The sequence below is a fragment of the Martes martes genome (genome assembly GCF_963455335.1).
Source record: "Martes martes genome assembly, chromosome: 10".
Taxonomy (NCBI): domain Eukaryota; kingdom Metazoa; phylum Chordata; class Mammalia; order Carnivora; family Mustelidae; genus Martes; species Martes martes.
This window is the reverse complement of record NC_137898.1, coordinates 102793923-102819986: the sequence shown is the minus strand read 5'-3', so window position 1 is coordinate 102819986 and position 26064 is coordinate 102793923. Positions and strand designations below refer to the sequence as shown.

At 41.4% G+C, this 26064-nt stretch overlaps 1 protein-coding gene across 3 annotated transcripts; it reads left to right on the top strand.

The window, feature by feature from the left end:
• On the top strand, positions 1 to 26064 carry PAFAH1B2 (platelet activating factor acetylhydrolase 1b catalytic subunit 2). Of its 3 annotated transcripts, XR_013967594.1 has the most exons (7): positions 1 to 148; positions 8070 to 8157; positions 14096 to 14185; positions 15521 to 15637; positions 17460 to 17582; positions 21773 to 23428; positions 25122 to 26064. XR_013967594.1 is itself a non-coding variant. In XM_080817462.1 (6 exons), the coding sequence occupies exons 2-6, from the start codon at positions 8077 to 8079 to the stop codon at positions 22049 to 22051; spliced, it is 690 nt and encodes a 229-aa protein (XP_080673588.1). In that variant the 5' UTR covers positions 8 to 148; positions 8070 to 8076; the 3' UTR covers positions 22052 to 25093. The 3 variants fall into 3 exon arrangements, 2 of the variants coding, with proteins under 2 accessions (XP_080673588.1, XP_080673589.1); XM_080817462.1 differs by lacking the exon at positions 25122 to 26064 and having other exon boundaries at positions 8 to 148; positions 21773 to 25093; XM_080817463.1 differs by lacking the exon at positions 25122 to 26064 and having other exon boundaries at positions 12 to 188; positions 21773 to 25094.

Sequence of the window (26064 nt, the reverse complement as noted above, 5' to 3'; positions counted from 1 at the left end):
CAGGGGAACCGGAAGTGGGGGCGCTGCTGCTGGTGCTGGGGCCCGAGGAGGGACGCGCCGGAGCGGGGCCGCCGGGACTGAGCGAGCGACAGACGCGCCACCCGCCGACGCCGCAGCCGCTTGGGGCCCGCACGGACCCTCTGCCTGAGTGAGTGCAGCCAGGGTCGCCGGAAACCGACGGCTTAGAGGTGGGGGTCGGAAGGGCCTACGATTTGTTATTGTGAGAGGCCCGCGACCTCCCTTCCCCCACTGTGCGGGCCCCTCCCCCGCGCCACCTCCCCCCTCCCCGCGGACCCTTGGGGGGCCTCGCGCGCGCGCGCGCGCCTTCTCCGCGGCCCTGCGCTGCTTCCCCAGCCGCCCGCGCTGTCCCCGGCACCCCCCGGCCCGCTTGCCGCCCCCCTTAGAGCCTCCCACTGGCACCCCACCCCCAAACCTGCCCACTGGGCTGGGCCGCTAGCTGCCGTCTCCACCCGCCTTTCCCGGGGGAGGGGTTGGGAGGAGGACTAGGGTGGCGGGGCGGCGGGGCGGCCGTCCCTCCCCGGCCCACCCCCCTCGAACAGGCCTCTCGGCACCGATCTCGCTGTGGCCGGCGGTTTGCCGCCGCCAGCCCCGTTTGTAACAACTCTTCTGCCTCCGGCCTTAGCTGTTGCCTCTTCCCTCCATCCCCGCGCCCAAACCTCTGACCCTCCCTTCCCTTTTCCCCCGCCGGAGAGGAGAGGCCTTTAACGCGGGCCCAGACCCGTTACTCGGTGGTTTGTTGACTGGGCACTTTTTCCTCCCTCTTTTGTTGAAAAATTTCAACTCTTTAGAAACTTCTCCGTTTCGTCTAATGTGTTCAAAAACCCGCAGACTGTCACGGCTCCGAAGGGATTGTTCATAGAGGGCCGTGTAGTCCAACACCTCATTTTAGAGACGAGGCCCAGCCAGGGTTGGCGATTTGCCCGAGGTCAACCAGCTGCTTAAAAAGGCCAATGGACAGATTTTCGCAGGTGCTTTTTACCAGGTCCGTCCATGGCCATTCACCATACCAGATCGAGACTTTCTGGTCTGCGGGTTCGCGATATACCCGTTGCATGGTGACTCACTGTTCTGCTTCTCATAGCTCTCAAGCCTGCGTTGTTTTCCATGATTGAAGCACAAACCTTAAGAAAAGCAAACACTTCAAGCTCTGGCCTCTTTTTTAGAGCGGGTCTGCAGAGAAAGGGAAGATCATCTGCACCCACTCTAGGATCTCATTTTGTACAGTTTTAAATTGGGGCGAGGGGGATAAAGGTGTGGAGAAAGGAGGAGCAAAAAATAGAGTATTGTCTCTCCTGAGCCTTTGAATACAGCTTTGCCCCGATAAGCCTTGGGTCTTTAGATTCTCCTGGGCACATTGTTCTGATATAAAGGTTGCCTCCTTGTGGGGGAGCAGGGGAGGAGTAGGAAATCATTGTGCTTTAATTTGTTGGCTTGGGCGGGCATTTGATAATAAATTATGGATGTGCTGGAACCCCTGGACCCACCCGCCAGCCCACTGAGGCAGGGCATTCCGGATGAGGCTTTTTTCCCTTTCAGAATAACCCTGCCAACCCCCTCTGAAACAGAATGAAGAGTCTTGGGTCAGAGTGGACACAGTCTAAATCTTTTAATTCTTGGTGCAACTTTTCTCCTCCCTCTGTTTCCTGGTTAAACTAAAGATCCAGCCGAGCTTGAGAATTTATATTTCTTTGTTGTTGGAACTGGTTTCTGATTAAACACGCTACACCAGCTACACCACATACTGGTATAAGTATCTGGAAATTCTGGTGCTCACTGTCACAGTACTAGTTAAGGTAGAAAGAAGATAGAAAATACAGGAAAATTGGGAAATGTGCAAGTTGCTTTCTCCTCATTTTTCTGAAGAATTTATATTTTAATGGACAATTAGAGATTTCCTGGAATAGTCTCTCTTGGTAAATTAACGAAACTTTTGTTCTTCAGACCTTTATCTCCATTCTACTTGGTTTCTCTAACTGAACCTGCTGTTTGTGATCAGAAGTTAGTGACTTAAAATAATCCCCCCCCAAAGGGATTATTATGAATCAGGAAGGTGAGATGGGAGTCAGAATCCACCTCCCTGTTGGTACTTTTTTTTATTATGTTACTGATTACAGGCTCACCGTTACCAATACTGTTGTGTACGGTATTGCTCTGAGGCAGGAAACCCAGAATCATTTAGGTTTTTGTGTCCTATCACAGGCTGTACTCTGGATAGCTCCTGATTCATTCTTCATTTCTCTTATAAAGAATACAGCAGTTTACTTTATTTGACTCCCAAATTTGAATCTTCTAAATGCATAGATCCCTAGATTATGCATTTCCAGCCTTGTTTGTAGGAGACTGCATGGGCTCATGGCTCAGTTTTTCTTTACTTGCTCTTCTAGGATGTTACCAAGCCATAGTCATCAGTAAAACTGAAAGCTACTTTGTATTGTGAGAATTTGATTTGGCAAAACAATACAAAATCCAAGTGTCTGAAGGCCCAAAGAAACAAATTTGTGCTCAGATACTTTGCCCTTGTTGAGGAGGAAGGATGACCTTGTATTCATAGTTTAGGAAAAAAAAGAAGACAACTACCTAATTGGGAATATTTTGCAATCTTCTCTCAATTCTGTCTGCCTGGTAGCCTCTGATAAGTGACATCTTTTCCCTCCGTTTCTCTGTCCCTATTTCTTCATTTTGCCTGTGAGGAAGTTTAGTACCTACATGAAAGTGTTTTGCTCAGGGTATCAGGATGCCATTAAATTTGGTTAGTAATGATAAGGTATATAAGTCAATCAAATTAGTGAGAATTTATCATGTCTTTTCTATATAGAGTCTAACATCCTTTTCTCAAGAATGGTAGGCTTTGGAGGTATATCACTCTGAATTCCAGTTCCAGCTCTCCCTATCATGGAGAAGGTTCTTTAAATCCCACTGAGCTTCAATTTTATTAAAATAACAAAGCGCTGGGGCACCTGGGTGGTTCAGTCGGTTAGGTGTCTGCCCACCCTCGCTCAGGTCATAATCACCCACGATCCAGCCCCAGGTCAGACTCCCTGCTCAGCTGGGAGCCTGATTCTCCCTCTCCATCTATCTTCTGCTCTCTCAGCTTGTGTGAGGTGTCTCTCTCTCTCTCTCTGTCAAATAATTAAAATCAATTAAAAAATAAAGCACTTAGCACAGTGTCTTGTAAATAGTAAGTCCTTAATTTTAATTGTGATTATTATTTTACAACAGTTATTTACCCGTTGGAGGAACTCTGAAAATCCATGTTAGTAAATTGAATCGTAGGTCCAGGAAGATTTTAGAACTTAAATAGACCATTGGTCTTGAAAGTAGAGTATGTGCACTCCCTGGGGATTACAGAAGATGAATCATTGGAATACAGGAAATAACTTAGAACTTCTTTTTACATTTATTTTTTATGTAAAAGGAAAAAGTAGACTTTACTAATATTTAATGTATAGATTAACAGTAACTCATATGTTTACTTTGTAAGTAAATATATAATAGGACACATTTCAAAAAGATTCTAGAATATTAAAGATGTTTGGGCACCCCAATCTGGACCAGTCTTTACTCATTTGCTTTAGTTCACTTTATGCTTTCTTGTTAGGGGTTCAGCTTGCCTCCCTTTGACTCGCCATTGGGGGAATCTACTGTGAGAGACAGGCCATGTCATTTTGTAGTCATACTTGTTAGAAATTTGTCTAACTGCACATTCTGTCCACTGGCCCTACTTTCCTATTTGGGGACATGCAAAATAAGTTTAATATCTCCTCCTAGTGATCTTCAAATAGTTTGACATTTATGTCTTGTCTTCCTCTTCCCTAACCAGTTTTTCTACAGATTATAAACATGCCTATTTCATTTAGCTGTTTCTAATAGGACAGGCTTTCAGTTTCTTACCAGCTTGACTCCTTTCCTCTAGACACCCTCCAGTTTGTCAAAATTCTTTAAGCTTTTCAAGGTCTGAATATTGTGGGCCACCTGAGTGGCTCAGTGGGTTAAAGCCTCTGCCTTCGACTCAGGTCATGATCCCAGGGTTCTGGGGTCGAGCCCCGCATCGGGCTCTCTGCTCAGCGGGGAGCCTGCTTCCTTCTCTCTCCCTCTCTCTCTGCCTGTATCTCTGCCTACTTGTGTGATCTCTTGTCTGTCAAATAAATAAATAAGTAATTTTTAAAAAGAGAGAGATCTGAATATTGTATCCCAAGAACTGAAATGAAATTGAAGTGCCCACATTTTATCTTTTAAGTGGTGAGAGGTAATGAAGGTCCCTTATATTTGTAGTTTGTCACTCTTGTTCTTTAACAACAATCCCCAGGAACAGTAGTTTCAATTATATATTCATATAGTGAGAGTACGACAGATTATTTTTCTCTATTTCAGTAGTGGTCTCAGTTAATTTTCTGTCAGTTAACTTTTACCTCAGAAATACCGAATATGTTAAGTGTCTCTCCAGGAAGGAAAACAAATGAGAGCAAACTAATGAAATAGTTGGGTTTTTCAAAATTAAGGGATGCCTGGGTCGCTCAGTGGGTTGAGCATCCAACTCTTGGTTTCAGGTCAGGTCATGATCTCAGGGTCCTGGGATCCAGCCCAGATTGAGTTCCCTGCTCAGCAGGGAGTCTGCTTGAGATTCTCTCTCTCTGTCGAATAAATAAATAAATCTTTTTAAAAATAAAGTAAATTAATTTTAAAAAAAAAGATTCTCCTCTTTTCCCTCTGCCCTTCCCTCCTTTTAAAAAAAGGGAAAGAAAAAAATCTATTTAAAAATTTAGGAAATAGCCTTTTGAATTAGTGGAAAGTGAAGTTGTTTGTTGCTCTGTTTCTTATATATGTAATTTTGAAATCCATAGGGTAGGAAAACTTGTTTGCCCCTTGTCTGTCTTAAGGCTAATACAGCTGCTTGAACAGCAGGAAAGAAAGCTTTTTTTAAAATTAAAACTGCTATTAATAAGCACCATGTCAGATTTAACCTGAATAGCCAGACTTCAATCTAGAATTGAACTTAGATCCAAAGAAACTTTTGTATAGAACATATAGAATGTTTTCTTAGTTTAAAAACAAAAGCAGGGTCCCTGGGTGTCCCAGTTGATTAAGGGTCCGACTCTTGGTTTCTGCGCAGGTTCATGATCTCAGGGTCATGAGAGTGAGCCCCAAGTGGGCTCTGAGCTCAGCAGGAACTCTGCTGAATTTTCTCTCTTGCTCCCCCTGTATGTGCATGCACTCTCTCTCACAAATAAATAAATCTTAAAATAAGATTTATTTATTTATTTATTTATTTATTTGAGAGAGACAGACAGACAGACAGACATAGTGAGAGAGAGCACAAGAGGGTAGGAGAGGAAGGAGCAGGCTCCCCGCAGGGCAGGGAGCCTGACTTGGGGCTCTATTCCAGGACCTGGGGATCATGACCTGAGCCGGAGGCAGACCCTTAAGTGACCAAGCCACCCACGTGCCCCCAAAGTTAAATGTTTCTACGTGACTATTTGTTTTAATCCCCTTTAGTCATTGTTTTCTTTTTCCTTTAGGCATCTTTTAATTTTCCGATACTTTTCTCAGGCAATGAAGCCTCAACCAGATAACCATAATCTGATTGGAGCTATACAAATTCATCTTGCGGTTCTTCCCAATTCTTGTATTTTATATGATGCTTTTAGCTCCAGGTAGTTTATGTTGTTTGGGTGAAATGGTTAGATATAAGACCTCTTTAGGGAGTCAGCATGCACTGCTTTGTGATTAGGGGGCCAGATGTGTTGTTACTGGGGTCAGGCAAACCTGATTTCGTTCACTTACTGCACAAATTAGCTAAATTATCTGAGCCTCTTTTTTTTCGTTTTGCAAGGATTGGAAGTGGGACTTATAAAACACGGCATATATAGTCCTTCAGATGGCTCTTATTTTCTGATAGTTGCAAATTTTAGTAATCTAAAGAAATAACATACATACAGATGGTCCTCGACTTAATAATGGTTCTACTTAATGACATTTTGACTTTACAATGGTGTAAATGCCGTGTGCATTCAGTGGAAACCATATTTCACTTTTGAAGTTTGATCTTGGGGGGGGGGGTTGCTGGCAGTAAAGCCATAGAAGTTTATTAAGTGAAGATACAGGAAAAGCTCTCAAGAGTAAAAGGGGTCTGGACAAGGTTGCCAAGGAGGGCCTTTAGGGTTGGTCTTTTATAGAAAGCTAACCAGGAAACGTAAATCCTTCCTTTTAGGGGCTGGTTATTCTTTGTCAGTCACAGGTGATTATCATAAAGACACTCACCCCACGCGTGACCCACCCCCCACACCTAGGCCGGATGGTCCTTCATTCTACATGCCTAGGACAGGGTTTGGAAGTTTGATCTTTTCCTGGGTTAGGGACATGCGGTAAGATCCTCTGGTGATGCGGGGCAGTAGCAGTGAGCCCAAGCTCCCAGTCAGCTATGTGACCATGAGGGTGAACATCCAATACAGGGACAGCCGTTCTGATTATCATGTCCAGTACAGTCTTCAGTAAGTTCTGTGAGATATTCAGTGCTCTGTTGTGAGATAGGTTTTTGTGTTAGATGATGCTGCCTGGTTGTAGACTAATGTAAGTGTTTTGAGCACATTTCAGGTAAGCTAGTTTATACTATTTGGTAGGTTAGGTGTATTAAATGCCTTTTTGACTTGGGATTTTTCTTTCTTTTTTTCTAGATATACTTATTTATATTTTAGAGAGAGAGCATGCAAGTAGGGAGAGGGATAGAGGGAGTGGGAGAGAATCTCAGGCTGACCCTGCTGAGCATGGAGCTCACACAGGGTTCAGTCTCAGGACCCTGAGATCACGACCTGAGCTGAAATCCAAAGTGCAACACTTAACCGACTGAGCCCCAGGTGCCCCGATTTAGGATATTTTCAACTTATAATGGATTTATCCAGATGTAACCCCTAATGTAAGTTGAGGAAGATCTGTACATAGGGTATGGATGGTGTTTTACATTTCCAGTTAGATACAAGCTTAACCCTAAGCTTAATTTTCTTAGACCTAGTATCATTTAGAGTGGAACTAATTGGTTTGCATAGTTAGTGTTAAAACGTGGGTTTGTTTCTGTAATGTATTTTTCATGAATGAAGGTCTGTTTTCACATTTCGAGCTTTGTTACTTTCTGATTCTCAAAAATTACTGCTTTGGCAATCTAGCATGTTTTGTTTACTCAGTAAATACTTATTGAATGAATAGAACTCAATCCTCTTTCAGAGAAAGCTTAGCTGTATTTGATGATAGCAAGGGAAAGAAAGAGAGTGGTCCTCTTTTCTTTAAACCACAAAACTCCAGATGTTTTTCTGTTTTTCATCATCCTTTGTATATGCCAAGTGATTTCTTGAGCCTGATGTCTCTAGTATGTATTCTCCAGGGTTGATTGAAAACAGTCTGGTGTCTTTGTCTTTCTAGATTAGCATTTCTAGGTTTTCTGAATTTTGCTTACTCCTCCACTGTCAGATTCTATATTTGGGCTTAGTCATTAATAACATTTTCTTAATGGATACCTGTCAAAAATAAAATACCTAGTAAACATTTGTCAAAAACCAGTGTCAAAGCCTATGGCTAGTTTTGTCACAATTTGTAGTAGTTACTAGTGTGATATTTAGTAACCAGTGAACTCTGTTCACGGCTGTAGCAATTTTCCATTGTCTAATTGAAACAGCCTAAGAGGCTCTAAGGCAGGTTTCATTGAACCCTTAAGTGTCTAATCCCTTGTGTCATTTGGTACTTACATTAACATGTAATCATGAAAAATTAATGTAGATGTAAAGTATATACTTGGAGCAGATTTTTTCAGTGTAATGCACTATTCCTAAATGATACTCAAATCTCTCTAGAAGTTTCGAGATGTTTGATATTCATGGGACTTAATCAGTCATGTCCTAGAACTCATGTTTACTGAAAATCAACTCCAGTTGTTTCATTTCTAGGCAAAACCACAATGAGACTTAAATTACTATTTAAAACTTAGCATGTAATATTTAAGGGGTAACAGATAAACATTCTTGTTAATGAATGAAACATGATGTCGACATTTGTCCCCTCAGGTATAGAATGAGCCAAGGAGACTCAAACCCAGCAGCTATCCCACATGCAGCAGAAGATATTCAAGGAGATGACAGGTGGATGTCTCAGGTAAAGGGAAGTGCGTATGTATTACTCATCCGAGAGGAGTCTCTTCGTTTTCCAGAGTCTTTTGGCCAAAGCCACAAGAGTACATTTTTTATGGTTGATAAGAATCATCACTTTAAATAAAAATCTAATGTTATGCTAATGTCGTACGTAATCACCAGTCTGATGTTGCACCAGAGGGTTATTTTGAAAGCATAGTCATTGCCCCCTGTTCATCTTAAAAGATAACAGTGTTTCCACAGCATTCTTTTTTTTTTTTTGGTAAGCTTTTTAAATTTTGAAGTAATTTCAGAATTACACAAATACTGCAAAAATTTTAGGAAGAATTCCCCGTATTCTTCATCCGGTCCTGCCAGTTATCGTTTCGCCCCATCGGCCTAAATGTTCTGTCTGTATCTACTTGGATGTCTACACACCAACATTCAGTGTTTTCTGAACCATTTGAGAGGAAGTTGCAGTCATCATGCCCCTTCACCCCTAAATATTTCAGTGTGTTTTCCAAGAATAAGGACATTTTCTTACACAACTACAGAATAGTTACTAAATCAGGAAATTTAATATTGATATTATGCCATGTTCACATTTCTCCATTTGTCCCAGTGTTTTTATGTCAGTTTTCCTCCCAGTCTAGGATCACACATTGCATTGCATTGTCCTGTCTCTTTATTCTCCTTTACTGTGAAATGTATCTTAGCCTTTGTTTTTCATGACACTGACAGTTTGGAATATAGGCCATTTATTTTGCGGAATGTTCCTCAATTTGGGTTTACCGTTTTCCTCCTAATCAAGATTCAGATTACACATTTTTGGCAGGGTATCAGTGAAGTGATATCCTTAGTGCACCACATAGAAGGTACCTGATGTTGGTTTTTCTTATTGGTGATGTTAACTTTGGTCACTTGATTAAGATGTTGGCCTAAACCAGATCTTATTTATTATGGTACGGACTCATGGGTTCTTATTCTTCCTGGTGGGCTTATAGAACCCGTTGTAATTTTGAAGCTCACGCTGTCCCAGATTTAGCAAGTGAGAATCCTTTCAGGGCAGCTCCTGTGTCTTCTTTATATGTTCCATTGTTCCGTAGCACCATATCTTCTCTGTATTATTAGCTGCCTTTTTTTTTTTTTAAGATTTTATTTATTTATTTGACAGACAGAGATCCCAAGTAGGCAGAAAGACAGGCAGAGAGAGGAGGGGGAAGCAGGCTCCCTGCTGAGCAGAGAGCCCGATGTGGGGTTTGATCCCAGGACCCTGAGATCATGACCTGAGCTGAAGGCAGAGGCTTTAACCCATTGAGCCACCCAGGCGCCCCTTATTAGCTGCCTTTTAATAAGCTGTTACCACTTAACCGTAACTATGTTTAACCTTCACCTGTGGGTTTCCAACCATATTTCCTCTTTGGAATAACAAGTTCTGTATGATTTTAAGTACCCAGAGTTCAGCATTGTAGTATTTAATGATTTTGTTTATACTCTATGTATACAGCTGTACTAGTTGTATAGTTCTGTTTTTGTCTTTCCAGACTTAAAAATCAGTCTGTCAAATAGCTTACTTTGAGTGGTAGTTAGTACTTTTTTTTACTTTTCTTGTATGGATCAGCTGCATGGTTATTCTTAATATTCTTAGTTTGTTTATATACATATATATTTTAGGATTTTATTTATTTATTTGACAGAGAGAGAGCGTGTACAAATGGGAGTGGCAGGCAGAGGGAGAGGGAGAAGCAGGCTCCCTGCTGAACAGGGAGCCCGATGCAGGGCTCGATCCCTGAGCCAAAGGCAGACTCCTAACTGATTGAGCTGTCAAGCACCCCAGTTCATTTATATCTTAAAAAGTATTATGAAGGGGCGCCTGAGTGGCTCAGTGGGTTGAGCCTCTGCCTTGGCTCGGGTCATGATCTTGGGGTCCTGGGATCGAGCCCCACATCAGGCTCTCTGCTCAGCGGGGAGCCTGCTTCCCCTCCCCCACCGCCTGCCTCTCTGCCTACTTGTGATCTCTGTCTGTCAAATAAATAAATAAAATCTTCAAAAAAAAAAAAGTATTATGAAATCCACTAACCATCTGTGTATTTACCACTCATCCTAAAAAAAATAAAACATTGCTAATAGAATTGATGTCCTTTGTATACTCCTTATTGATCATTTTCTTTTTCCCACCTCCCCACCCCCAAACCAGTATCCTAAATTTGGTGGGGTTTTTTTTTCACATGCTTACATACTATGTATATAAAATTTCTAAACTGTATATATAGTATTTTTGCATGCTTTTAAGCTTTTTGTAAATAGTATGTTTTTGAATATATTTTTCTGCAGTGTATCATACATGTTAAAAGCGTAGCTATAGTTTTTTTCCTCCGTATGTTTTTTATTTTATCTTTTTAAGATTTTGTTCATTTATATTGGAGAGTGCTGGAGTGGGGTAGGGAGGGAGAGAGAGAATCCCAAGCACAGTGCATGCTGAGCGCAGAGCCTGATGCAGGTCTTGATCCCCAGGTCCCTGAGATCCTGACCTGAGCTGATGTTTAGCCGACTGAGCCATCTAGGTGCCTTTTCTCTTTTAATTTTATTTTTTTGCTGTATAGGAAGATACCATTTAGGTGCATTTAGGCCATTTATAACTTTATTAAAAGTAGTAACTAAAACTAAGTGTCTCTGTTGTTACTGGCATAAATTAGCAGGCTTTAAATTAGCATTGACTGGAAAAAATAGTCAAATGGAAGAAAAACAGGAATATTCAAAAAATTTCTTTTTAATCTGTGTAGAAGGGTAACTTTACTAAATAATAAAATACATGCTCAGATCTTGGTTTCTTTGGTCCAATGAAAGGAACCAGGGCTACTTGGAGAAATGATTGCATCTACAGCTAGAGTAAAGGAAAGATGAACCCATAGCATCTTGTAGTGCGAGAGAGCAACTACCCAAAAAAGAAAAGAAAAAACAGATGTATGGCAGGAATATCACAGAAGTGAAGTGTCCATAGTACGTCTCATAGAAGACATGAGATACTGGCTTGTCTCATTGATGATACTCACTTTGACCCCTTGAGGCCAACCTGAAAGAGCACCCAGATGCAAAATTGGACAGTTTGAGCAACATAATGAATCATATTATTGGTTTATAACTCAAAGGTTAAAGTAAATATTCACGAATCCATTTTGCTATAAATAAATGGTTGGATAAACAGGGGGAAAGAGACAGTAATTTTAATTAATGTAGGGACACCTGGCTGGCTTAGTTGGTAGAGCGTGCTACTCTTGATCTTGGGGTTGTGAGTTCAAGCCCCACATTGGGTGTAGAGGTTACTTAAAAATAAAATCTTTTAAAAATAAATAAATATAGAAGAAGGGAGGGAAAAGAAACCCATCATTAGAACACCATGGTAATAATCACTGTAGGGAAGGTCCATCAGTGTATACTAAAATTAGTAAGCACACCTTTAAGGAGAGAGAGTATATTTGCCTAGCCTCAAAAATATCCCCCTGAAAATTACCTTGGTGGTTTTAACATATGATCACATATTTTTTGCTATCCCCTCCTTCCAGAAGGTAGAACATATTAATTCACTCACGAGTGAGAGCTGGATTTAGTGTCCTCTTCTTTTTTTTTTTCTTTTAAGATTTTATTTATTTGACACAGAGAGAGAGAGAGAGAACACAAGCAGGGGGAGCAGTAAGCAGAGGGAGAAGCAGACTCTCTGCTGAGCAGGGAGCCCCATGTGGGGCTCGATCCCAGGATCCTGGGATCATGATCTGAGCCGAAGGCAGACACTCAACAGACTGAGCCACCCAGGCGCCCCTTATGTCTTGTTTCTAACAAATACAGTATGGAAAGGAAAAATAACAGTGGAGAAACCTGGCAAACATCCCCTTAACCAAATGGTCAGTGTTAACGAACACCAGTAATAAATCATGTTAATATCACGTACTTACCTCTGATACAATACAGCAAGGGCACACACATCGCCTCTGTGGTAGTCTTCCAGAATAATTTATCACCTCAGTCTGTTCGTGACAAAATATCAGACAGACCCAAATTGAGGGACATGCTACAAAACACCTGACTACTACTAAACCTGTCAATGACATGAAATACAGGGAAAGACCAAGAAACTGTCCCATGATGGAAGACACCAAGGGGACATGTAGACCAAATGCCATGTGGTATCCTGAATTGGTCCTGGGAATAGGAAAAGGACATACAGGAAAAATTAGTGAACTCTGAGTAAACTATTTTTTTTTAGAGATTTTTATTTTAGGGGCACCTGGGTGGTTCAGTCGTTAAGCTTCTGCCTTCTGCTCAGGTCATGATCCTGGTGTCCTGGGATCAAGCCCCGCACCGGGTTCCCTGCTTTGCAGGAAGACTGCTGCTCCCTCTCTCATTCCCCTGGCTTGTATTCCCTCTCGCTGTGTCTCTCTTTGTCAAATAAATAAATAAAATCTTAAAAAAAAAAAAAAGATTTAAGTAATCTCTATACCCGATGCAGGGCTCAGACTTAGAACTTTGAGATGGAGGGTCCCATGCTCTATTGACTGAGCCAGCCAAGTGCCCCCCACCCAAGTAAACTAAGATGTTAACATTGAAGGAAGCTGAGTGAAAGGTACATGGGAATACTGTACTATCTTTGCAACTCTTCTGTTCTAAAATTATTTCAAAACAAAATGTTAAAAACTGTCATGATTTAAAGAAGTTTTGGGGGCGCCTGGGTGGCTCAGTGGGTTAAAGCCTCTGCCTTCGGCTCTGGTCATAAGCCCAGGGTCCTGGGATTGAGCCCCGCGTCAGGCTCTCTGCTCAGTGGGGAGCCTGCTTCCTTCTCTCTCTCTGCCTATCTGTGATCTCTGTCTGTCAAATGAATAAATGGAATCTTTAAAAAATATATTAAAAAAATTAAAACATTAAAAAAAAATAAAAGGTTGGGGGAGGCCTGTGGAAAACGGCAAGAGGAAAATACCAAATGGTAGTTACTGGGTTAAGGTGGTAGGATTCTAAGTGTTTTGTTTTGATCTATTTTTCCAAACTTACTGTACCTACTTTTATACTTAAAAAGAAAACATAGAGTACCAGGACCTTTAGAATAGCAGAGCTTAAATTCCATGACCTTCTAGAACTGTGAACTATTTTACGGGTATTAAGAGGTAGTTGGCACTGTAGTACTAACGTGGGGAGGAAAAGTGTGGAAGTGTTCCTGCTCACAGCTGTAGTTGTATTCATGTCCACTTTATCTTTTCAGTTTAAAAATACTTACTGAAATAGTAGTAATTTAAGAGGAAGGCTTGACTCCTTCTTTGCCATTGTCTCACCGTTGGAGGCGAACAGGCATTTTCAAAGGCCATGTTAAATATATCCAGATAAGATACATGTTTCTTAATTGGTTCCTAGTTCAGAAAAAGAGAGTACTTTACCCAACTCTTGGAACAACTGGAAAAATGGAATATGAACTGAATATTTCGGGATGATTGTTCATTGTCTTAGATGTGATAATAGTTTTGTGGTTTTATAGGAGGCTGTCCTTACTCATGCTGAAATATTTAAGGGTGAAGAACCACAGCATTTGCCGCTTCCCTTCAGATGGTTCAGCAAACAAACAGATAAAGCGTATATGGGAGAATGTTAGTGTGGAATACAGGCAGAGGATATACAGGTGTTCATTGTACTATGGCTTTTCTGTGTCTGAAATTACCTTTTAAAAAGTTTGAGGAAAAGATAAACTAAAAAACATGTTAAATGTGTTTTTCTATTCTGGTTTCAGTAGAATTCCAGTTTCCTTGAGCATATTAGAATGATCAGTGTGGAAAGGAAAGAAAGTCCCAGCAGTTCATTTCAGACAGAATAAATAGAATGTTTAACAACCGAGTAACTGGTTGGACAACTGCTCTTTCTAGACCAAGACCTCTCACCAAGAACGAAATGCCAGTTTCTAATGTTTTTTTCCTTTTTCAAACCAGCACAACAGATTTGTCCTGGACTGTAAAGACAAAGAGCCTGATGTACTGTTTGTGGGGGATTCCATGGTGCAGTTAATGCAGCAGTATGAGGTAAAGGTGGAAGAAGGGGTGGGGGTGGGTCTTGGCTGCTAAGGTAGATCCATTCATCGCTAGCAGACTTTGACTCTGAGCTGAACCTATAGGCTTATTCACGACACTTTAGAGAAGGTCTAGTTCAGAGTGTGAGGGAGGTCAGACCTACATAATGGGATTCTTTGTGCCACCAAGCGTGATGAGACAAAAAATTTAGGATTATTTCTGGCTCCCTTTTTTTTTTTAAGATTTTATTTATTTATTTGACAGACAGAGATCAGTAGGCAGAGAGGCAGGCAGAGAGAGAGGGGGATGCAGGCTCCCCGCTGAGCAGAGAGCCCGATGCGGGGCTCAATCCCAGGACCCCGAGACCATGACCCGAGCCGAAGGCAGAGGCTTAACCCACTGAGCCACCCAGGCGCCCCTCTGGCTCCCTTTTTTGCCTTGGTTTCCAAGAAGCTTCCCTGTTACACTTATTTACTTTAATTTGTCCTGGTCATAATTCTCAAGTCTTAACTATGTTTTACATTTTCTTATTTTGTGTATTTTTAAAATTTTTTTATTTATTTATTTAATAGAGAATGTAGGGGAGAGGGAGGGTTGGAGGGGAACAGAGAGAGAGTCCCAGGCAGACTCCACACTGAGCGCAGAGCCGGATCCCATGATCCTCAGATCATGACCAAGAGTCAGACACTTAACTGACTCAGCCACCGAGGTGCCCCTTATTTTGTGTATTTTTGTGGGGAGCTGTTCCACATCTTTTTTTAAAGATTTGCACACTTCTAAGGGCAGTTCAAAGGAAAAGGCAGCTTGAGTCCTTTCTGGCTCCAGTGCTAGATTTCTTCATCTCATGGTTCTACTTCACCCAATTCATTTTGATGTGTGAGTAAAGGGAAGGGAGAGCTTACTGAGTTGGCACCTTGAGTATAAATGCTGGGACCTCCAAAAGGGCATCAGGAAGGACTGTGACTCCAGTCTTGAGCTGAGGTCAAAGGCTGCATTAAGAACTGAGTGATAGAGGGGCGCCTGGGTGGCTCGGTTAAGCATCTGACTCTGGATCCCAGGTCTTAAATCTCACGATTGTGAGTTCCAGCCCCACTTTGGGCTCCACGCTGGGCATGGAACCTACTTAAAAAATTAATTAAAAAATATATTAAAAAATAATCACAGAAAGAACTTAGTGATGCAGTGCCATCCTCAGAGCCCTGCAAACACGGAGTCGCTCACGATTTGCAGCATGACATTTGAGTATCGAAAATGAAAATCATTCTTTCAGGTGCCTCACAAACACATCGCAGTGGAGGAATTTCATTTCCCACTCAGCTTAAGTAAAGCCAGTTTTTCTCTTTTTAGATATGGCGAGAGCTTTTTTCCCCACTTCATGCACTGAATTTTGGAATTGGGGGAGATACAACAAGACATGTTTTGTGGAGACTAAAGAATGGAGAACTGGAGAATATTAAACCTAAGGTGAAATGAAACTAATGTTTTAAAGAATATCTTTAATCTTGAGTCTTTTGCAGGTAGTTAAATTGTCTGAAACTGCTAATAAAAACAGATTGCTTCTTTAAAACATTATTTTGCTACTGTCTTTGCTTTATGCCCCTTTAACATCAATGATATTGTTGTCCTTGCTTCGAACATTGCATAGAGGTATTAAAAAATCAGTGCTTAGGTTGTATTTGTAGTCATCAGTAATGCTCTTCTTCAGCTTTAGGAAGGGATCTGATGCTCATGAGGCATGCTGTTTTGTAGGCGTGAATGCAACACGGGGAATCTGCTCAGACATGGGCCACGGTGGCAGTGCCATGATTCACTTCAGGAAGTAATTTTAGAGCTGTTTAACCATACAGACAAATTAGTAATCAAGGCCTCCAAGTTTTTCTGAAGAAAATTTGAATCAGATGTGAACAGATGTTCATAAATGTGTACCCATTACCTTAACACATCATAAATGTCCTGAGTTGGCACACTGCATATAATCTTTTTCAGCTCTAAACAAAGTTGGCAACAGTTGCTTTGTTGAAAGTATGTTATTTTTTGCTTTTAAAATTTTTTTTTATTTTTTAAAAAGATTTATTTATTTTAGAGAGAGAGCATGAGCAGGAAGGGCAGAGGGAGAGAGAATCGCAAGCAGACTCCATGCTGAGCCCGATGCAGGCCTTGAGCTCATGACCGAGAATGTAACCTGAGCTGAAAGCGAGAGCTGGGAGCTTAATGGCTTCCACACCCAGGCACCCCTTTTTATTTATTTTTATTATTATTTATTTATTTATTTTAAAGATTTTTATTTATTAGAGCACTGCTGCAAGTAGCGGGGAGGAGTAGAGGGGAGAGGGACAAGCAGACTTCATGCTGAGTGCAGAGTGTGACATGAGGCTCAATCCCATGACCCAGAGATCATGATCTGTGTCAAAATCAAGAGTCAGACACTTAACCAGCTGAGCCACCCAGGTTCCCCTCTTTTTTTTTAAAAAAAGATTTTAAGTAATCTTTATATCCAATGTGGGGCTTGAATTCACAGCCCCAAGATAGAGAGTCGTATGCTCTACTGAATGAGCCAACTAGGCACCCCTGTTTTTTGGCCTTTCTAATAGAAAAACTTGTCCATGTTCCTGTCTTTTGTGACAGGGTAGAAAGTTACTTTGTTGGGTTTTATAGTAAGAGGTATGTCTCTAGGTGACAGCCACCTCATAAATTTTTTTTTTTTTAAAGAGATAAAACTTGTTGAATCTTTATCTAGCCTCCTCCCCAGCAGCTCTTCAGTATAACTGTGTGTTTATTTATACCAATTACATTCTCTTGGGTACTTCTGTTATTTTTTTCTGGAAGTCAGGGAGTTTCTATGGCAGGAGTTGCAATATTTTTCCCTGGCTTTCTCAGATTTCACCTTATTTTAATATTTTCTTCACAATGCAGAGTTTTTGTTTTTATACAGTTGAATTTGTTACTTCTTTTTGTAATTTCTGGATTTTAAGAGATTAGCTTCCAGTTCTTCAATGATGAAAGAATTTTGTCATTTCCTTCTAGTGTAGTTTTATTGCTTAATTAATCTGTTTGGAATTTATCCTGAAGTATATGAGGCCTACATCAGTGTTTGAAGATGGCTGCTCATTTGAAGTTATCCCTACCATTTAACAAGTTCACCTTTCTTCCTTTTGTTTTTTGAAATGAGATTTTTGTCTAAAGAGTGATAAATATTTTTATCAAACATTAGATTTGTATCTAAACATTCCTTTATTCTTGGTTATTTACCTCTCATCCCGCTTTTTTTCCTTTCCTTCAATTATAGGTCATTGTGGTCTGGGTAGGAACAAACAACCATGAAAATACGGCAGAAGAAGTAGCAGGTGGAATTGAGGCCATCGTCCAACTTATTAATACAAGGCAGCCGCAGGCCAAAATCATTGTATTGGTATGTAGTCTTCGGGTCAGTAGTCTTTGATGTCCTCAAGTCAGGTCAGGAATGTTTTTAGAAATATGATCACTCATGAACATAGAGAATCTTTAGGTGGGAACAGTTTGTGATTCTCCTGAGAGGCTCTTCTCTGATACATCCTGTTGTGTTACCGGTTCCATCATTTCCCAGACCAGCTGTGGGAAGTCCTCTTTTATCTGCTCATCCTTGTTTAGAGGTGGTTGTCTCAGCCTTAGTTGTTTTTTTTTTTTTTTTAACTGTCTTATAATTTTTTAAATTAGCTATGAAACTTGTTTTAGCCCTGAGTCTCTTTCTATTAGATTGGGTTTGGATTCACTTAGATGTGTTGTTCAGTCCCCCGTTAATTTTTTTTTTTTTTTTTTAAGATTATTTATTTATTTATTTATTTGTCAGAGAGAGAGAGAGCGCGCGAGCGCGAGCACAAGCTGGCAGAGTGGCAGGCAGAGGCAGAGAGATAAGCAGGCTCCCAACCAAGCAGGGAGCCCGATGCGGGACTCGATCCCAGGACCCCGGGATCACGACCTGAGCTGAAGGCTTAACCAACTGAGTCACCCAGGCATCCCCCCCCGCCCTCCGTTAATATGTTAAAGGTGGATTCTATTTATTAGAATCTCTGAATTCTCTAAAACATTGGAGATTCTGTTAGCAAAAAAAAATGAGTGCTTTATAGTCTTACTTCTAATAGAGAATGCTGCCCTTTGTGGAGTTACAGCATTAAATCTTCAAAGTCTCAGAGATAACAGCTGTCTTTCAGTATGAAAGTTTACCTATAGATATTTGTAGCAAAACTAAATTCTGAATGATACCTGATATGTATTCAGTTCTATAATGAGATGATGTTAGGAAGATCGTCATTCAACAAACATGAGAATCAGACCCAAGACACTGTCCTGGGTCCTGAACATGCAAAAATGGGTAAGACATTGTCCCTCTCAAGGAGCGCACAGTCTAGTCTAGTGGAAGATGGGCACAGCAATATAAAGAGAGAATTAACACACTGTATGCTAATGGGAGTAATTATACTGTATGCTAAGGGAAAAATCGGGTTTTTTTTTTTCTTCTAAGATTTTATTCAGAGAGTGAGTGTACTCCAGGGGGAGGAGCAGAGCAAGGGAGAGAGAGGGAGGGTGAATGAATCTCAAGCACACTTGGTGCTGAGTGTGGATCCCGATGTGGGGCTTGATCTCATGACCCTGAGATCATGACCTGAGCCAAAACCAAGAGTCAGATGCTTAACCCAGCTGAGCCCCAAGCGTCCCATGAGAACAGGTAGATTTTAGACATAAAAGCTGTCACTTGACTGTAGTTTTTTGTTTTTGTTTTTGTTTTAATTTTTTTTAAAGATTTTATTTATTTATTTGACAGAGATCACAAGTAGGCAGAGAGGCTGGCAGAGAGAGAGGTGGGGAAGCAGGCTCCCTGCTGAGCAGAGAGCCCGATGTGGGGCTCGATCCCAGGACCCTGGGATCGTGACCTGAGCTGAAGGCAGAGGCTTTAACCCACTGAGCCACCCAGGTGCCCCATCATTTAACTATAGTTTTAAAAGAATTTGTTGGTCTCCCGACAAATGGAGAAAGGAAAGAAGGCATGACAGAGGGAGGGGAGAAAAATGGTAAAAGGCTTATACTTGTGTGTGTTTGTTGGGAAAGTGAAGGTGGGTGCTTGAAGAATTTTAGGGCTGTCATTGAATAAAGTTTAAGGCTGGGGTGGGTAGGAGAAAGAGGCTATGGCCAAGTCGTGTAAGGGTTTGTATTTTGTATGCCTTGATAGAGGAGTTTGGATTTTTCTTATTGGTGCCGGTCCTTATTTTTTTATTCCACGGTATTTAGTGTAATTTACTTGTTTATACCCTTGAATTACTCCAGAAAGGGTTGTGGTTATGAGTCCACCTCTGAGGTACAGTGGCTGGTACTGAGCTACTTAGGACACATTTGTTCCATGAATGTTGCTGAATAAATTCTCCATAAATAGTCTTTGTTTCAACCAGACTTTTAAATTTGATATACACTGGTGTTCTCTACAACACTCAAACCTCAGCAGTACCCTAAATGACTCTGTGAGGGAATGATTGCAGAAGTCACTGAACATAATAGCCATGATCCAGTGACAGTTAGAAGAACTTTGTGGAAACAAGATTTATGATGTATTTAAGTGAAAAGTCCAAATACTAAATTGTATGTGTATTTTATTTAGAATTACTTAAAATACAGATGACCCTTGAAGGGCACTGACCCCCATACAATCGAAAATCTGTGTATAATTTTTTTACTCCAAAATTTAACTACTAATAGTCTAATCAGAAGCTCTCCTGATAAGCAGTCGATTAACACACATGTGGCATGTAATACGTACGACGGACTGTATTCTCAACAATAAAGCTAGGGAAAAGAAAATGTGACTGAGAAAACCATAAGGAAGAGAAAATACACTTACGGTGCTGTATTTATTGAAAAACATTTGTGAATACGTGGACTTGTGCACTTGAAGCCTGCGTTGATCGAGGGTTTGCTGTAGTCCCTTGGTAAAGAGATTAGGGGCATGATATTTCTCTTTTTTGTTTCTTTTAACATGATAGTATTTTAGTAAGTAATTATTACCGGGAAGAATCCCATGGCATACCTTGGGTATTTTCATATTAAGGAAAATGCAGTGCAAACACATAAGGTGCTTTTCCCGTCCTTACTTGAAAATCAGAGGTGCAGTGCCCTGTTCTTAAGGTTTACTCATTTTTTGATTGTTTTGACTGTCACAGTATTCTTTGACTGTTGGAGCAGAGTGTGTGTATGTTGTTCACTGGCCATCCTTCCTGGTTGCTCACATCTCATCGAGACTTAGATACGGAAGCATGGAGGGCAGTTCTTTGTGAGTGTTAGATGCAGAGCCCAGTGCTTTACCAGTTATGTAAATGAGGGTTGAGGATTGACTTCATCTGTGGAATTTTTGAGGCACTTAACAATGAGAGGAGATGGTCAGGGTAGCAGAGTCGTGATTATCTATAATTCTCATTTGGAACTACACAGTCACATAATAAAGTGGGAATAAAGATTCCAACATTTTTGCTGAAAAAAATTAAAGCAGACGTGTGAGCAAGTACTTACTTTGGCATAAAGCTTTTTTTTTTCCTTAGTAGAATACCCACAGAAAATCTATTTTTGTAAAATAAAACCTCTTAGCCATAGTCCATAGGAGAAATGGGTAGAAATTTTTTTGCCTACTTGTGTGCTGTCATTAAATTACAAACCGACTGAGAGGTTGTCTGACAATAATTTTATAATAGGGTCAACATCTATAAAAGGACATTTCTAGTTGGAAGTGATAAGCCTTGCTCCTGCCACACACGGGTGGACCTTTATCAACTAGAGGAGGACAGACACAGAATTTATCTGAAAGTTAGATAATTAACATAAGTTAAGAATGAATGTAGGAATTATCTGTTTATTCTAGCAGATATTATGTGGCTCTGACTGTTCAAGACCACATTTGCTCCCACTGTTTCTCATGTACGGTAGGACAGGTCCCACGTAGCATCCATAAATAGAGCCAGCATTGGAGCTAGATGATTCTGGTGACTGTGCGGAGAATGAATTGAAGGGACGACCACACTGGAGGTAGGAAGACCAGTCAGGAGACTATGTTAACTAAGTGAATAAGTTTCCAAGCCATAGCAGCATGTGTAACCGGAATGGAAGGGGCAAAAGTGTTTTGGTAAGTACTGAGGATGCAAAAGCTGAGTAGTTTTAATGATAAGTGGATAAGGTATGTGGGGTGAAAGACGTAGGGATCTCGGAATGGTCAGTTGGTGCAGAGAATGTGGAAGGAGCATAGCGTGGGGAGATGATGAGTTGCTTTTGGGCATGTCAGGTCGGAAGTGCCTCAGGAGGTTTGGGAAGTTTGGTTCTGGGCTAGAGCGTTCAGAGTGGGCCGAGTAGTGGGCCAAGGACAAGACCCTGAAGCATACCAACAGTTAAGGGAGAGGAGGAGGAATGGTCAAAGAACTGTCACTAAAACCAATCTAGTCCAGAGTTTCTGGTCTAGTGTTTGAGAAATCAAAGTTTCAAGAGTGTCAAACGCAGCAGTCCTTCCAGGAATCTTGGAAACCACAGATAAGTCAGTAGAGAAAAACCAGTGACCCTTCTCATCTTCTGCTCTTCTCTGCTTTGCCCCAGGGTTTGTTACCTCGAGGTGAAAAGCCCAACCCGTTGAGGCAAAAGAATGCCAAGGTGAACCAGCTCCTCAAGGTTTCCCTGCCGAAGCTCGCCAACGTCCAGCTCCTGGACACAGACGGGGGCTTCGTGCACTCGGACGGTGCCATCTCCTGCCACGACATGTTTGATTTTCTGCACCTCACAGGAGGGGGCTACGCCAAGATCTGCAAACCCCTGCATGAACTGATCATGCAGTTATTGGAGGAGACCCCGGAGGAGAAACAAACCACCATTGCCTGACTGGCTCCCATCAGTGTTACTCGCACCCCAGCTTCCTCAGATCAGTTATATCACTGGCACTACAGAATCCTTCTCTTTCCTAAGGCACTTTGCATTGTAGAATGTTCCTGGATGTTCATATCTAGTGTTTGAAGGGGAGGAGGGATTTAAACTGGTCCTGTACATAGAAGGTTGGTTTGACACAGGAGACAAATTAGCCAAGGAAGATTGTTGTTTAAATTCATTTGAAACCAGAAGGGGACTTTTTTAGTTGTATGTGTGACATACTCATTGAATTATCACAGTTTTTCCTAGGACAACATCGAGCCTAAGGACTGAACAAAACGAAGATTTTTTTTTTCTTGGCTTTTCTTTCTATGGATTATGTCATATAGAGTAACGATCAGGATCACACCAACTTGGCTTTAAAACAGATGTCTTTTCCAGTTTTTAAAGTTAATCATTTAGCCCTGTGTTTTTAGTTTGCTCTACTTCTATGTATTCACAACATTTTCTTAACATACAGCATCAGATCGAACATGCTTGTGATTCAGATATGGGAGATGCTATGGTTACAAGTGAATTTGTTCCACTCTCTTAATCTTTCCCATGTTTAGCAGTGGAAGATAGGTTTTGCCCCATTTGGGGGACTCTACGGAGGCTATTATTTTTATGCTGCTGAATATCATGTCTATAATAGACCCATGCATGCAGCCTTTCCTCCCTCTTTCCCCTCATCCCCTCTTTGTTTTTTTTTGGGGGGGGGGGTTCTTGTTGACATTACAGGCTTTTAACACATTTTTGACCTAGGAGCTCTGTTGCTGGAAATGTAAGTCCCCAGCCAGTTACTCTCATGATGATAGTACTGATGTGCAACTCATTCTTGTGTGGTGCTCTGTGCGTAGTCTGTGTAGTGCTGTCCACATTTGGAGTTCTGGTTTGGTTTGGTTTTTCCCTCAAAATGTGCTACACTTTTTTTGGAGAGAGAGAAAAAAAAAAAAAGCAACCAGAACTCTGTTTCCCATTCCATAAGCCCTGACATTATTTCGAGTTTTATAGTATCTTAGGATGTATATTTTATTTTTTTATTGGCTTAGTTTTTTAAATTCTATCAGTCCAGAAAAATTTGGCCTTTTTTCATGGGGAAGCAAATGGAGCCGCTCTTCAGAGTAGGCATTCTGCCTTGATCCCACCATTTTAGTGAAAAAGAACTAGGTTTGTTTGACTTTCAGGGTGTGAGAATTTCTTTCGAGAGAGCTCTTTATGATCTTGATGGTTTGCTTGAGCTTCAAGAACTGCCATTTCAAAAACAGTGGGACAGTGCATGGTTCATTGTTCAGCATACCTATGGGATATGTACAAACTGGACCTACAAACAAATATTTTAAACTGGACCAGGTGGGTATTGGAGTAGCCTATTAGAATGTGCTCTGCACTGATTGTGCTTAACATTCAAGTTCAGCGACTAAGGCATATGTCCGATGTTCCGCTTGCAAGGCAAGTGCTGGTGCTTTGGCGAGTTGGAGGGGTTGCTGGTTTGTGCTAGGAGCCACTTCTCATGGAGAGGGATAGAACTCGGGCTGATGTTTTTCTTGTGAAACATCTTTCTAGGAATTTTTTTGGTCTTATTTTTAGTCTTTTTTTTTTTAATACGTGTCTGAATGTATCATGTCTTCACTAACGACAGAAAGTACATGTGATGTTTACTAGACTCGTTTCCCACATTAAGGTTCCCTCTGTTTTTAGGAGCCCAGATTCTTGAGTTTATCAAGACAGGTTTTTCTTAGCTGAGGCATAATTCTAAGGAGGGCAGAGAAGTTTGGTGCGAAAAGACCAATCTTATCCGGGTCTTTTTCCATTTGTCAGAGGGCGGGAGTATCGCCCAGACAAACCCATTAGGTTATTCCTGCAGCATGCGCTTCTGGCTTCCCTCTTGGCTAAGGATCAAATAGCCCTTGGTGAGCTGACCTTCGGCTCCTTTGCTTATGTGTGTAAACCTTGGGTGTTACTACATTTTATACCTACCAGAGCTATTCGAGCAATAGTATTTGAACCACTAGCCTCTTAAATAAAATCTGCCCCATTGCTAATGTGCAGATACTGAGTCCACTTTCATTTCTTGCCCACTTTCTTTGCACTGCTTTAGGCAAAAAGTGTTCATCTGTTTTTCTTTGATCGACATCCCTGTTTGCTACAGTGACAGAACTTAATGCTTACTCTTTGGATTTCTCTCTTTATACTTCCATGTATATTTAAATGTTATGCACTGTCCAGATGAAATGTCCTAGTTGTCATTGTGATTAAGGGGCCAACTTTCCAGACAGCTAGCAGAGGTGTTCTCATCCTCCCCCCGAGTGAGTTTTCATTCCTTCGCCCGTCCATTCCCGATACGTTGCCAGCAGCCAGTGATGGCTGTGGACTTCTGTGGACACATCGTAAATGTGGCAGGTTGAGGATGTCCTGCCAGGGATGACCTAAGGCATGGTGTTTTGCCGCCTCCATATTCTAGGCTGCCACAGGCAGTGGTCTGGCGCCCACTTTAGGGTCTTTTTGGACTGTTGGGGGCATCTTTCTAAACCAGAACTTCTGTGAAAAACCTTTACCCAACAAAACAAATCTTGAGTAGCTCATGCCCTGCTCTTAAGAATTCTGTCTCTCGTTAACAAACAAAAACACTTTTTAAAAAATCTAGTCACTGTTTACAGTTGTATGCTAAAGGCTGAAATTTTGTCTGTGCTGTGGTGTATGAGCATTGCCAATTTTATATTTATTGCAGTGAAGAAGAAACTAAAAATATATGAAAATGAGGAGCATGTCCACGCTCCTAAATCTGTGTGGGTGCATGTGGGAGAAGTGAGTTGGGGTCTCTTGAAAGGAGGCTTTTTGGAGTGGGGTCTCCCAGGCTTCTCCTTGGTGTTCCTGCTTGGGGATCACTGCTGCTAGCTGACTGGACCTCCCCAACAGAAGTTTGTGATTCTGCTTTGGCGAAGTTTCATTGACTAGTAGAACTCATTCTGTTTTAGTGCATATTTCAATATAAATGTAAACATTTCACTCAAACTTGCTTATGTCTTTCTGTCTCCTTTATCAGAGTCTGGATTCCAGTGGAGGGGAAAAAAGGGATGCACCCCCCCCCCAACCTTATCACAAGCACATTGGATACTTAGAACATCCTGCTGCTTTTCTGGGGAACTGAATGTACTGAGCTGACTGTCATCACATCTCAGGGTTGAAGGAGGGAAGGATGGGATGAGCAGATACAGGGAACCCCAAGTAGACACCTGGGGAAATTGTCAAAGGAAGTATTTCATATTGCTTATGCGTATCTGTCAGTTAAAAAAGAACTGATTCTTAAACTGTTAAACTAACCTCTTGGTCTTTTTTCCTAATTTCAATCTTCAGAATTTATTCACATTAAATTTGTAATTTCCACTGTTTCTCACTCTATTCCTCACACTAATAATCATCAGTTTCCTTTTTTACACTTTAGAGTAACTCTCTACTCTTCCCCTCCCCCCAGCAGGCACTGGAGTGCTTCAAATTAATTGGACTATTTTGAGTTCCTGTGCCATCTAGGGAGAAAGTCCTACTAATATGATGGTGCCTGAGCTGGGATTTGAACCCAGCTTTAAAACCGGATTTCAGAGTCCTTGCCTTGCCACTACCCATCCAATCTGGGTTGTCTGTCTTTTTTTTTTTTTTTTTTTAAGATTTTTATTTATTTATTAGACAGAGATCACAAGTAGGCAGAGAGGCAGGCATAGAGAGAGGAGGAAGCAGGCTCCCTGCAGAGCAGAGAGCCCGATGTGGGGCTCGATCCCAGGACCCTGAGATCATGACCCGAGCCGAAGTCAGAGGCTTTAACCCACTGAGCCACCCAGGCGCCCTGGGCTGTCTTTCTACTTGTAGATTCTGATTTAGTGAGTTCATGATAGATACATTCCTAGTTTCCTTTCAGTTGAAGGTCCTGGGAATGACGAGCATCTTCTCACCTGGACCAAGCCAGCATCTTCCTTCAGACCCTTCGGCAGCTG